The 14,444-nt window shown below is 41.1% G+C and overlaps 1 protein-coding gene across 1 annotated transcript in view; it reads right to left on the reverse strand.

Annotated features, from left to right (window-relative positions):
- LOC146657071 (lysyl oxidase homolog 2B-like) overlaps positions 1-11,099 on the reverse strand; it is a 49,229-nt gene extending 38,130 nt beyond the window's left edge. Inside the window, exons 1-3 of the mRNA XM_085424885.1 lie at positions 10,942-11,099; positions 8,819-9,178; positions 8,378-8,553 (exon numbers count right to left, since the gene is read on the reverse strand). Coding sequence (XP_085281011.1) covers positions 8,378-8,553; positions 8,819-9,167 — 525 coding nt within the window. The 5' untranslated portion in view covers positions 9,168-9,178; positions 10,942-11,099. The remainder of the gene's footprint in view (positions 1-8,377; positions 8,554-8,818; positions 9,179-10,941) is intronic.
- Positions 11,100-14,444: the final 3,345 nt, after the last annotated feature.

Here is a 14,444-nt window from a genome sequence, read left to right on the forward strand (position 1 = left end):
CAGAGTGATGCTAGGATGGAGGGATAAGTTATCAAGAATAAGTTATTAGCTAATGACCTAAACTAGCAAACCAGGTGAGCAAGCTTCATCCATACATCTGTATGTGTGTGTCATAGACAGACACCTCCCAGTTTGTGCTTCTAATATACAAACAAAAATCTAGGATTTCACTCTGCAAGACAACTACACTTATAGTATTATAACTCAAATACAGCTCAGAGGACAAGTCTATTTAAACTTCTATTTAAAATTTTGGCCATACTACGTTTAAAAATGAGGGATTATCCATTGTTTGCTCACTGGCTAAAGATTTGTGGAAGGTATGACTTTTATGACTTTTTGAAACCAAGATGTCAGAAACATTAATCTTGAGGCTTCAAAACAGGACTTTAGAAACCAGTGGATGGCATCTTGATAGGTACTTCCATCTTTATATTTTTTTTGCTTCAAACGACCAATAGAAATGAAGAATCACAGGGAGTAGGCACATACTCTACACGTAAAGACCATGAGCTATGACCAGGACTTAGTTCAGACCGAGTGCAGCAGCCAGCACAACACAAATTTTCAGCCATTTTTACTGAACGCAGCAGTCAGTGCAGTACAAACGTCTTTCTAAGTGAAGGGGCCATCAGGCAATTATATCCTACAGCCTCATATGTCAGCAGCAAAGTATTTTTTGTTGTTGTCTTTTGAGGAATTTGGTGCTTTAGCACAAGAGTATGCAGATTCACTTGCTTTTGGACCCAATCTCAACAAGCCCCTTGAGGAACTGCAGCTCTTGGCACTTCCACACTGAGTCCCTGGTGATTGCCACGTGGCACAGACACAGAACAGAGATTTTGGTTCATCACCTAAACTTTTCTCTGCTCTTTTGTGTGCACAAAATACTACCTACAAAAAGAGAGTTATTCCTTCATAATGTTGCAAGGTGCTTCCTCATACAGCATGGTCTGATTTTGAGCTTTTCTCCTAATAATGTAAGGTCTTTACCTTTACAGTATAAGGTAAAGTGACTGTTGTCGTGAACTGAGGTTATATGGCTATATCCATACTCAGGATGACAAAATGCAGCAATATTGTTGGGACTCATATAAACGAGCTTGCAACTGCTGCGTACATAATGAGAAAATTATGTAAATATGTAAGGTTTTGACACTACTTGATGAAGACAAATAAATAGAATTAATGTCACTGTAACATAATTTCACATTTCTGTGAAAGATTTTGGAAAACTTTGAGACAATATACCCAGCTGTAGAAGGTCACTTCGTAAGTAGTTTCATCATTTTCTGTTTATTGTGTTTGTGTCAAGAACACACAAACACATAAAAATAAAACATAAAAAAAATAAAAACCTGTAAACTCATCCAGTTCATTACCCTGCTATAAAATAGATGCAGAGGACTGCCAAAGTCACAAGGTGACATCTAAGTGCTTTCTATCCAACAATCACACTCCAAGTAAAGCATTAAAGCAATTTGGGATTCAGTATCTAGCTCAAGGATACTTTGGCACGCAGACTGAAGCAGCCAGGGTTCGAACCACCAACCCTCCAATTAGAGGATGGCATGCTCCACAGCCACTCTCAACAAAGAGACAATAAAGCCACTGCAATGCTCAAGTGACACAGCTGGAAACTCATAAGAATATGTGTATATCTGACTATCTAACAGTCTGCCTTCTAGTCTGACAGCAAATGTATTTTTCTGATGTGACACATTTTGCACATTATGATAGAGAGGAAGAAAAAGAGCAGTGTTAAAACAGGCAGACTAAATCTGCAGCGCATTAAATGTGAGAAATCTGTTCTGCATATGACGAGGAAAACAGAGAGCAATCAAACACATGCCTTCCATTGCCATCAACAAGTGCCTGGTAAATTAGCTTTGTACTGTCTGAACACAGCAAAAAGACAGATGTCCTTACACGTGAAATCACTTTTTTTTTGTGAAAGCAAACTCCCCTGCACGTGAGAGGCCCTGTTTACACCGATCTCAGAGAGAGCGCCTAATTTATAACTCTACAGAGGCTAAACATCCTCCTGAGATCCTCTGTGAGAATGTGATGCCTCAGGGCGAAAACCTTTACGTCACTGCAGAAACATCTACCAGCTGTGTGAGCAAAATAATGAAACGGTCCAAATCATTTTGAGGCTGTGACACAAAGGGCAGCCACGAATTAATCCATAGCACAAACATGCCAAAGGGGTAACAAGGAAGCAATTTATGGCGCTGAACCACGACATGGATGGAGGTTTACAGGGAAGGAAAGTGGGAGATTTGATTTCAAGGGCTCAGAGGAGGAAAAAATGACTAAAGAGAGGAAAATGGGAGCTCAGAACTCTGCTTGTGGTGATTTCATGGGTGCTTGTAATCTTCTTAGTAGAAAGACAGCAGCAGGGAAAGAGTGTGAGAGGGCTAAAACTGGTGTGAAAGAAAAAATAGAAATACAGAAAAGAGCTTTGTATTAATCTCCAAATTCTGAATTCATCCCTGCTTGTTCTAGCATGAGCCCGAGAAGATATGTCAGAAGAACAGAGACTATCTGAGCAAGGTAGCATTTGCCTTAGAGGCATCTTATCATCAAAATCTGTTTCCATCACAGTCGTCACAGAAAACTCCACTATATATGAACTGTACTCATTCATCATTAATGCCTCACTGTCAAAACTGAAAAGTGGAGAAAATCACAATACACAGTGGTGTGGTGATTAGCAATGTTGTCCACACAGCATGAAAGTCCTGGTTTTGACTCTAGTACCTTCTAGATTTGAAGGTCCAGAAAGTCCTGGGCTCTCTCTGGGTACTCTTTCCTCTCGCAGTCCTGGTGATTCTAGATTGTCCATAGCTGTAAATGTGAGTGCAAATGCTTGTCAATAGACTGCAGACTGCAATAGACTAGCTGTTCCATAAAAGGCAGATGGGATTGGCTCCAACTCCCGGACAACCTTGAATTCAATAAGCAGAAGGGAATCTTTCACTTATCGGATTTAGATGTATGGATTCTATTTTATTTATTGACATCTCAAGTCAGGAATCATAGGTCAGAAAATTAAAAAAAGATTGTTAGCATTTTCTATGTTACCTATAGTAATGATATTAAACTTCTAAAATAAGGGGTATAGTAAAGGTCTATTTATGTCCCTACATGGACAGTTTAACTAATTATGTCCCCTAGAACTAACTATACTTGTATCTGCACAAGAAGTCCACTTAGTTGTCCATCCATCAATTCTCTTCTACTTATCTTTATCAGTGTCACGGGGGAGGACCTTGTATTTGCCTCTTAAATATTTTGGTATACAGAGGAGTTCATGGTCGACTCTATGACTGCCAGGTGATCAGTGGATGCAGCTGTAGAAGAAGTCACCACCATGCTTGACAGTTGGCATGAAGTATTTGTGTCGATATGCTATGTTTCTCCACACGTACTGCTGTGCATTGTGGTCAAACTTCCAACTTTGCTCCTTGGGAACTTTGCTCTCGAAGTCTTCTCGTTTGCTCAGAGTACCCTTCCAAGCAAACCATACTTGTTCAGTGTTTTTTTCTAATCATACTTACATTACCTTCAACATTAAAAATGCTGACTGGGGACTGTAGAGTCTGAGATGTAGCTCTAGAGTCGTTTGCAATTTGTCTCGTCATTGTACACGCTGACCTTGGGTGACGTTGCTGGGATTATGGCATGCTACACACCAGAAAACTGCTAAAACTGCTTCTTTTATAGAGGTGCTCACACTTGTTAATGATCAATTCATCAAATGTATTTGATTAGCAGGACCTGGCTGTTACTTACAATACTAATCCCTGCGGACGCAGTAAAGGTGTGCTTGGTTTTTCACAGGGCGGCAGAGATTCCTGAGAGATTTCTGAGTGCCTCCTGCCCCTTTGTGCAGCAGATCACTTAACACTTCTCCATAAAATCAAACAACTCAGAATATTCCTGTTTCAGTGGCTGATCTTCTCATTTTTTTTACCTGCTGTTTTCCATCCCTCTCTGAATGCTGACATGAAAAAAATAGGCTGACAAATCTGACTGCATCACTGTTATTCTAACTTGAATAAATGAAGCAGCCCTCAATGGTCAACGCCAAGAATCACATTTCATAGGGGCGATCGTGGCTTAGGGGCGATCGTGGCTTAGGGGCGATCGTGGCTCAAGAGTTGGGAGTTCGCCTTGTAATCGGAAGGTTGCCGGTTCGAGCCCCGGCTTGGACAGTCTCGGTCGTTGTGTCCTTGGGCAAGACACCTCACCCGTTGCCTACTGGTGGTGGTCAGAGGGCCCGGTGGCGCCAGTGTCCGGCAGCCTCGCCTCTGTCAGTGCGCCCCAGGGTGGCTGTGGCTACAATGTAGCTTGCCATCACCAGTGTGTGAATGTGTGCGTGAATGGGTGGATGACTGGATATGTAAAGCGCTTTGGGGTCCTTAGGGACTAGTAAAGCGCTATATAAATACAGGCCATTTACCATTTACCATTTAAACCCTGAAACTCACTGATGTTGAAACTGGTTTTAAATGGAATGAAATGCATTCGCAGGTCAGGCCTCAAAAAGCCTCTGCAGTCACATCTGCATAAACTGAAGTGCAGCAGGCTTCCTCAAAGCCAGAGAGGAATACATAAACACGAGGGAGATGCCACTGTAAATATTTCTGGAGATGCAGACTGAGCACAGGCTGTGCCTCTGTGTTGTTTACTGTCCAGCTGTCTGAAACACAATGCTAAATATATGTTTGCTGTAATCCATCTATACCTCAGAGAACAAATTTGTGGAATGAGATGCGTTTTTCCGCTATTCTTAAAAAAGTCACAGTGAAAACAACACTTTTTTTTCTATGAGAAGATAAAAAAGAAAGAAAAAAAAACAGACACACACACAACAATCTGCACAGGGATTGCAAAGTTCACCAAAATGTGCATGCAAGGATTCACATTTCATCTCCACGTTTGCTTAATGGCATGTGGTAACTTTTACAGAAAGGTAGGCAGAGTCTATGGCCCTCCCAGAGCTCCATAAAATAAACAAATAAACAAATAAAAATTAAGTAAAATTAAATTAAATGTAAATAAATTTTCCTTTAGTTTTAAATAACACAAAATGGACCAGATTAAAATGTCCCGCCCTGTCACCCTTATATCGATTGAGGATGTTTCAGTTTGAACTGGTTTTAAACACTTTATATTCTGTTTAATCTACAATAAAGTATCATATTCTATAAAATTATGGGTTTCTAGTGGCTGAGGACCAGACCAGCTTTTAATCTGCTCCAGAAGTCCTATATCTTTATTTAAAATGCTTAATAAACATATTTTTAAGCTTGTATTAGCAAAGCAGCTCCTTAAACTTTGTACATTGGTCAACCGAACTGATTAACCAAGACGTTAATCTGAAAGTGTTAGTGGAGCCTGTACTTAGTCAAATTATCTGTTTTATTAAAATAAAAAAAGACACGGCAGGGTTCCATCTCCCCATCATTAAAGCTTTCATTGCTAGCATGCTAAACAAGTTATTAACAGTTATTAAAAGCAAGAGAAAGCACTCTTATAGTGATAAATGAGACAGCTTGTTTACTTTCTAAATAAAGCTAGCTCTGTTTTCATACTAGGTGCAGCTCATAACTGATATCAGTAGAGTAAAAGTGGGGCCAGCAGCAGCTTGTCTAGCACGCTAGTCTCCCATCAAAGATCAGAGGTTTATCTGCAGTGTGCTTCCCCAAACAACCGATTGCTCTGCTTGACAAGCTTCAGACATTGTTAATTGGAAATGGACACACCCATGACAGTGTTTACCCCATATGGATTTCATTATAAAGCTAAATTAATTCTGCTTCCAGAGACAATAGGCAACTGCAGCCACAAGATGGCAGTGATGTAAAGGATGGATGCAAGCAGGAAAGCTTTATGAGAGAGCTCTGAGATAAAACAAGAAAGAACACTTTACTTTAGTATGTTTTAATTGATATCTATTTTTAGATTTCACTAGACAAGTACTGCTTGCTTTGCTTGCCCTGACGTAATGCCACTGACGTAGCTTGCTATCTTGGTATACACGGTTAAAGACATTGCAATAAACTTACTATCACTCGAAAAGGCAGCTGTGCTCCTACATCCAGCCCACATCCCCACATCCCCAGCGACATGCCGTCATAGCTGCCATTCAACACTAGAATGCCCCTACACTGGTGCGTCACCAGATAATAAAGCTGGGCCCTGGCTGTGTGGCAGAGTGGGGCTCCCAGCTGGCTGTGTTTTACACGCTGAGGCCCATGTGATTCCTCTTAGTGAGTGGAAAAGCTGAGTCTGATTTTTTATTTTATTTTTTTTAATGTGACTTGAGACATGTAGAGCTCTACAGCTGGGCTCTCTGAACAATCACAACCTTGATATTTAGTCTTGTAAACTTAAGGCAGTCGTTTAGATGGATCTGATCCTGTAATGCAACTTTACAAATTAAAGTGTTTTTACAGTGAGCATGATCACATATGTGATTAAAAAAACATTTTCTGCCTCTAGAGGGAGCTATGTAAAGTCTGATAAAAGTTCTAAAGCTATTGCAATTAAGTCAGAATCCGCTGGAGCAGAATTTGAAAAGACACAAAGTTATTTGAGGTCTGAAAAAAATGTGTTGTGGAGTTCAAGTAAGCTCAGCAGATCTCTGAAGCCTGAAGAAAGCTGAATATTCTTCTGCCTAAAGCTTTGTTGCTTATTTTTTTTTCCAGTGGTCGTTCACAGTATTGAAAGCTCGTTCCACAAATACCACTAGATAAAAGAGACTTTTTGGCCCATATTAACATGATACTATCACACAGTTGCAGATTTAACGGCCACACATCCATGATATAAATCTTGAGTTCTACCAAATCCCAAAGGTGCTCTACTGGATTGACATTTGGTATTTGGTGCCTGTGGCCATTTGAGAACAATGGACCCATTGTCATTTTCAAGAAGCATGCTTGAGAGGATTTGAGCTTCACGACATGGTGCATTATCATGGTGGAAGTAGCCTTCAGAAGAGGGTACACTGTAGTCATAAAGGAATGGACGTGGTCACCAACAATACTCAGGTAGGCTGTGGTGTTTAAATGATGCTTTGTTGGTACTAAGGAATCCAAAGTGTGCTAGTGATTTCCGTTGCTATAGCACATGTGCATTCAGAGATGCTCTTCTGCATACCACGATTGTAATGACTAGTTATTGGAGTCAGTGTTGACTTCTTATCAGCTTGAAGCAGTCAGGCGTCTAACCTTACATTAACAAGGCATTTTCACTGCCATTCACTGGATATTTTCTCTGGATATTTTGGGGCTCTCTGGTCGTGTGGAAAATTCCCAGTAGATCAGCAACTTCTGGAATACTTAGACATGCCACGTTCAGAGTCCATTAAATCACCTTTTTTCCTTACTTTGCTGCTCAGTTTGAACTTCAGAAGTTTGCCCTGACCATGTCTACATGCCTAAATACATTGAGTTGCTGCCATGTGATTGGCCTATTAGACATCAGCATTAACAACAATTTAACAGGTGTATCTAATAATGTAATAAAGGGGCTGGTGAGTGTAATTTGCCAAAAAACATTGCCACACCTCTGTTTGACATAACAACAGTCATAGTAACTTTAACAAAGTCTGTAGTCAGAAGGACAAGATCACAGACTCAGAAAGTATTTTTTTTTATCAACAACACTAAATCCTTCTATTTGTTTTTGGAAAGAAACAAGGAAAACTCGACTGAACAGGTCAGTAAGACAGAAGCAGAGTTAGTTCTGGTTTGCAGTTTGCTCATAACAGTGGAATGCACTGTTATGAGGCCTGCACGGTGAGCAGAAAGATAACATTCTGCTTGTGGAGGCAATTAGCTCTGAGCCCATTAGCAGGCCCAAAAGCAATGCTCAGCTGGGCTTTTAAAGGTTCCAGTCAAACTGCTATGAAAGTTTTAAGTCTGACACCTAACAAATACCAGTGAACTTTCCCCAACGCGCTTTCAATGCAGGCTATTCAGAAAGGACTATTAATAGGACAGATAGTGGTTGAGAGCTGCTGGCTTTTAGTCCACAGCAGCTGTTTTTCAACCAAATTAATTTTTTTTAGAGGTGAGTTTGACGTACAGCAGCTCCATATGTTATACTGCTAGTGCTATTCTATTATGGAAGAGCTTTATTAATTGGTAAAGCTGTGAAATAACACAGGATCTCAGATTGAGGTTGACCTATTTGTTTGGACAAGAACAAATGTTGGATCCAGTATTTTTTGTACACTTTAAAAAGGCTTCTAAGGCTTAAATGGTGTTCATCACAAGATAACAACAAACACAGCAGATCCTAGCTAACAAACACATGAAATACAAAAGTTGGATAGAACTATTGGGCCTTGTAAGTTTACCTCCACATGGTTGGGCAGAGTGTTGAGAAATTTAAATCCCGGGATCCTCTTGTCGCTGCACACCACTCCTACATCTTCGCTGTGCTTGCAGTCTGAAATGCCGATCCCGTTGGACTGACACTGTGCCAAAGTCTTTTCTTTGCCAGTACAGTGGACATTGTCGAACCAGATGGGTCCTGATGAGACAAAATAGATATTAATCCTTGCTTCTGTGGGAAGGAATTTTATTTTCAAATAACAAATATTTTTTATTATTTGTCTTTAAGTACTATAGTAGTACATAACTGAAAAAATAATGCCAACAAGGTTATATCAATAACATGTTCATCCAGACATGCCATCTATATTGTGAATATATGTTAAATATGTTATATATGTTATATATGTTGAATATATGTTAAATATGTTTCCACGCTGATGAGAAGAAAAGTCCTGCAGTACCTTCTCCTTTCCCATATTTAGAAGATGGCAACCATGAGACAGCTTCCACGTAGCCCAGCTCCCTGCACACCACCTGGGCAGCATGGATGTTGAAGTCATCATCACAGACGGTGCCCCACTGGTTGTTGTAGAAAACCTCTACTCGGCCCTCATTGTGTTTCCTCTTTTGCCCTGCAAGTCGGAGCTGAATCCTGGGCGTGTCTGGATCCAGCTGCGGGGCCGTGTACTCTTCCTGTTCTGGGTATGGGTAGCCTGGGGGGTAGCCGAGGTGCTCATACTGTGCAACTGACAGCTTTAATAGCACCAATAGAACAGCAGTGCGAGCATATAGGTTCTGGATGACCCGCATTTTGGTTGGAGCTAATGAAAAGCCAAAAAGAGAAGAAAAAATTGCAATGATATTTGTAGTCCTTTTACAGTCTGAGAACCACAAAGGTCCACAGAGAAACCTTTTGTGAACCAACTAACAAACAATGATGCTGCACTGCATTATGGGAATTAGGGACTACTAGGGACTAAATGTCAGGCTGTTAATCACAGACCTGCCTCTTCAAACAGCCTCCCTAAACCCGCACTTCAATATTTTTATGCTGAAAGTAGATTAAATAGCTGTGTGACGTTAAAGGGGTCTCTCATTATGACAACCCCAAAAAGAATAATCACAAAACTCTGCACTTCTCTTCAGTACCGTGAAGCCTTTAAACAGATTTCCACTCTTGTTTCTGTTAAGAGATTTACTGTTTGGTTATACTCTCATAGATTTCATCAGGCCCGTTAGCAGAAGTAAAATATTTAGTTCACGAGGCGGTGGAGACTAAATACAGAGCTAAAAGGTGCGCAAATACTGGACTTATCTCAAAATACAATCTAGTGTTGGTTCAGCTCTGTTGGCAGTTTAAGAAAAGGAAAAAAGGAAAAGGAAAAAAAGTGCATGTCCGCACGTTATAAGCTCATGGTACTGTATGTTGACTTTATTTTTTCTCAATCATAATGACATCTGCATTAAAACGTTTAAAAAAAATAAGTGACTAAAACTGACTTATTTTATTTCTATCTGACTTACTGGACTTATATTGAGTAAAACATTTCTCGTGATCGCCCACTAGTTTTCTGTGAGTGAAGAAAAGCTGGCCTCCAGGGAAAATCCTGTCCTTTTGTTGGAAAAAACATCTGTTAGAAAACATATGATCCATCAACTGTGCAGGCCTTCAACTCTCCTCACTGTAACGTGGCAGCAGTTACACAAGCTAGAATCAACACACATCACACATGAACAGATGGAATGAAGCCCACAGACTTGGCGTCTGCTTTCAATGTGTGAGTCTAAACCGCTGTGATGACAAAACAAATCGTGGTCAGTGTGCACGGACACGGTAAAGTTCAGGTAAGGCGAGACACATAAGAACACAGCAGGCTCCCCCCCCCCAGCTGATCATTTGTTTATTTCTGAGTGAAGCTGCAGGCACTCTGCGGCTTCTAATCAAACGGACCAATAGATCCGAAATTTTCTTGCTCGCTTTTGTTAAAACAAAATGTCAAGAACTTCAGTGAAGTGGACACCCTGATATCTGAAACCTTTTTTTTTTATCCTCTTCTGCAGATAGGTGTATGAGTCTAGTCTGCTGTTAGAGGAGAGCTGTGCATTGGCTGCAAAGGTCAAAATGTCAGTTTATAAGAATGTCAGCCAGTCTTCTCATGCTCTTTGCTAAACCGCTGAGGAGAGTGCTTCCCTGCAAGTAGACACTCTGGAACTCAGCAGTGGATTTTTAGCATGAATTTTTCTTCAAAGTAACATGTACGACACATATGTTCACTCCAATTTCAGATGCATCTTCATCACCAGGAAGGAGTCTTGTAAAGTTTTTAGAGGCTGTGGTGACAACTTGAATTCCGGAAAACTAACTCACTTTTTTACCTATATTACATAAAGTTCCAATGTGATGCTCAAAGTCACACAATAGTAATGGCTTCAGTAATAATATTTCAGCACTTTGAGACCTCGAAAACGACTCTTAATTCGCTGAATTTAGGGCGTAAAGAAAACTTTCAAGGCAAGCTTCCTGTCTCAGTAACAATGGCTAGTTACATTCTTGAAGTGAGCTGCAAGCTCTGGCTGAACTTACTTTTCTTCTCTCCGTTGAAGACCGTCCCTCCTGAAGTTGCAGCAACAGCACGGTGCGTAAAAACAAAGTCTGAAGTCAGCTGTTTTTCTTCTTCTGCCGCTGCTGCTGCAGCTCTCTAACTTTCACTCCCTCCAATGCAAAAATGAGCCGGCCTCAACAGCGGTACCGCCCACTGACGCCCACCTTTACCATGAGATCAGCAAAGATGGACCGGGACGTGAAAAACTGCACATCCGACTAGCACTGACAGAGAGCTCACAGTGGATGAGAGCGTGTGGAAAACTGTTTTCAATTATGGTGGAGGGGGGGAGCATGAAAGAAAGCATAAAGTGGCTGCACAGCTCAGTGTACAGTGTAGAGACGTGTGATCCCAACCAGTGTGTCTGTGTGGGGGTAGGCGTTGCTTGTATGGGACAACACATCACAATAACTGAAATTTAAAAATATATATAAAAAAAGAAACAGCTTTCATGTTTGACATCAATCAAGCAAAGGACAAATCTACTGTATTTTATTTGAATCATATTTTTCCAGCTTAAAGTATTCTATACTCAGGAGGTTAGGACCTCCAGGACCTTCTGCTTCTGGCTGCTTCCCAATCCACTGCAGGCAGTCAGTCCACCTGGTGGGCAAGACTGGAGGATGAGGCCTCAGAGTATAAATGAACATACTTCTCAGAACACACTTCTATATTGTGAATACTTTCTGATTGCTCCTGGGATGTTTTATAATAAGTTGGATGCTGGATGTCTGATTTCCATGAGCTACAAGCCATAATCACCAAACTGAAAGAAAAATAGATATTATACCAGTTACTCTGGGACAGCTGGAGAGGCCTTTAACCCATCAGGATGACAAGAATTTGATTCTTCTTGCAAAGAGTAAGAGGATGCAAGATTTCCGATTTCCTGGAGGATGAATGAACTGATACCACTGAACGTAGGCCACACGCACCTGACCTAATACAGTAGAACGCCGCTGTCAGGTGTCAGGCGTGCACACAAACACACTACTGAGTAGCATTTTGAGTTGCTGAAAGTTTGGTAAAATGAAAGTTTGGTAAAATGGACTATCCTGCTACATCATTTTCTGATTTTCTTTGAATTCAGTCCTCTGTGGATTGATCATTTTAAATCCAATTAAAAATGTTTGTTTCATTCCTAACACATTACCCAGTCTACATTAGCACAGATCACGTTTTGTCTGTAGCTACCTTTTATGGGGTGGCTGCAGCTCAGGAGGTAGAGCAGGTCACCTACTTATCGGAAGGTTGGTGGTTCGATCCCTGGCTCCTCCAGTCTGCATGTCAAGTATCCTTGGGCAAGATACTAACCCCAAGTTGCTCTCTGATACATCCATCAGGGTGTGAATGTAGTTAGAAAGGACCAAGTATAGTGAATGTGGCATGTTGTATAGAGTGCTTTGAGTACTCTGGGATAGTAGAAAAGCACTCTATAAGAATAAGACCATTTACTTTTTCAAAGAGTTTGTTTGTCCAAATATGTCATCAAAGGCAACACATTCATTTTCACACAAATATACTTTGTCACATGTAGAACACACAAAATAAATGAAACATTATGTTTCTTCCTTTTTGTCACACAGTGGGCTTGCAAGTAGACCACAGATTAGAGCTTGTGTGCTACAGCCAACCAATCACACTGTACTGTGCTCCTCTCCCTGGTACTCCCTCTTGTTCTGTTCTGCTGAGCATAACATTGGTAGACATGAAAGTATTAGTCCTAAAGAAGAACCTGATCACCGTCTGTTTCCAGGATTCTTTTCACACAACATAAACCAGAGTGCTCATTAGTGACTCTGCAGTGCTGCTTTGACAGCAAACAGAGGGAAAAAACCTCTATGTGAAATGTCCTGAAGTCTCTTAACTCATAAGACTTCTTTCAGATGAAAGACAAGGGACTCTAAGCTTTGTCTTACTCGTGTGACATGTCTAGCACTTGCCATGCCTTTGATAATTCAGGTTTCCTGCCATTTGTAGCTTTCAGTGTAAGATGTGTCACTTGATGATCATGTGTTCCACTGCTTTCACTCTCAGCCGCTGATGCATTAGAGTAGACTGGCACATCAGGCAGTAACTGATCCTGATCAGTGTGACATGAACTGCATTTCCTCTTCTTTCGTTTTTGTGTTTGTGAGTTGTCATGGAGCTCGTGATAATCCTTGCCTTTCACAAATTTTGTCAAGGTGAACATATGATATCTGATGACCAGCAATTAATTTTTGCTCTCTGTCGGGGACATGAGCCTGAGACCTTGACATCACACAGCATTTATGCAATCTATATGTGTCCAAGGGTAACATCCTGGCCTTTCTATTGATTCAACAATTGTTAGGGATGGGCAAGCAGAGCACACAACCTTTCTTTTTGATTGCAGCTTCTACATTTTATGACCACAAGAGCAGTTAAGTGATACTTTTTTGCAGCTGTTTTGATTCTATTGCTAGAACTGTCTTTATCAACTCAGTTTTAACCAAACTGAAATTGAGCTGAAATATTTCATTTACGTTGTATCAAACATGAGAATAGGAGAGTCATCCCCACAGCCACTAAACAGGGGGTCGTCTGATTACATCACACAGAAAACAGGCAACCAGATTTAGACTGCACGAACCAGAGGGCAGGGTTTCATTTCTGAATTCATGCTGTGAACATCTTTGCTCTCAGCATGACTCTAATAACCTAGGCTCCAAATCTATTGTTTGCTAGGTATAGAAAATTTAATAAGTGGAGACAGATTCTTGAAGATTAGGCATTCTATCAAGGTAACAAATCATCTTGATGTCGCTGATAAGGAGGAAAAGGCTGAAGCCCTCTGGAAAAGTGAGTACTGTCGTAAACAGAATACAACCAGGCTACCTCAGGCTGCCGAGAGCATGGGAGTCCCTTCAACAGCCTTTCTGGCAGTTGAGAAACCAAATTCCACATCTTGAGAGCATTAGATTACACAATACTTCTTATCCATAATGGACTTTGGTGTCATTTTGCCCCTGCTCAGGCTTCTCTGGCCTGTCACCTTCCTGCTGTCTGGCCCTTCTCCACATAGTGATAGCATTAAGTGTGACTTGCTAATGTCATGTGGGGTGTGACCTAATGACCCAAGGCAAGTGTTAGGTGTGTAGACTGGAGTTTTTTTTTTAAACGCCTAAAAAGTTATTTGTTAAAATGTTTTCAACTTGTCACATACAATGCTAGGTCAGGACACACAGGCATTACATTTGGTAAATGGCCTGTATTTGTATAGCGCTTTTACTAGTCCCCCCTAGGGACCCCAAAGCGCTTTACACACCCAGTCATCCACCCATTCACACACACATTCACACACTGGTGGAGGCAAGCTAAAGTTGTAGCCACAGCTGCCCTGGGGCAGACTGACAGAAGCGAGGCTGCCATATCGTGCCATCGGCCCTTCTGGCCAACAACAGGAGGCGGTAGGTGAAGTGTCTTGCCCAAGGACACAACGACCGAGACTGTCCGAGCCGGG

Source organism: Rhamphochromis longiceps, linkage group LG12, assembly GCF_057381845.1.
Source record: "Rhamphochromis longiceps isolate RC_006_pf linkage group LG12, R_longiceps_female_GT1.1, whole genome shotgun sequence".
NCBI classification, from domain to species: domain Eukaryota; kingdom Metazoa; phylum Chordata; class Actinopteri; order Cichliformes; family Cichlidae; genus Rhamphochromis; species Rhamphochromis longiceps.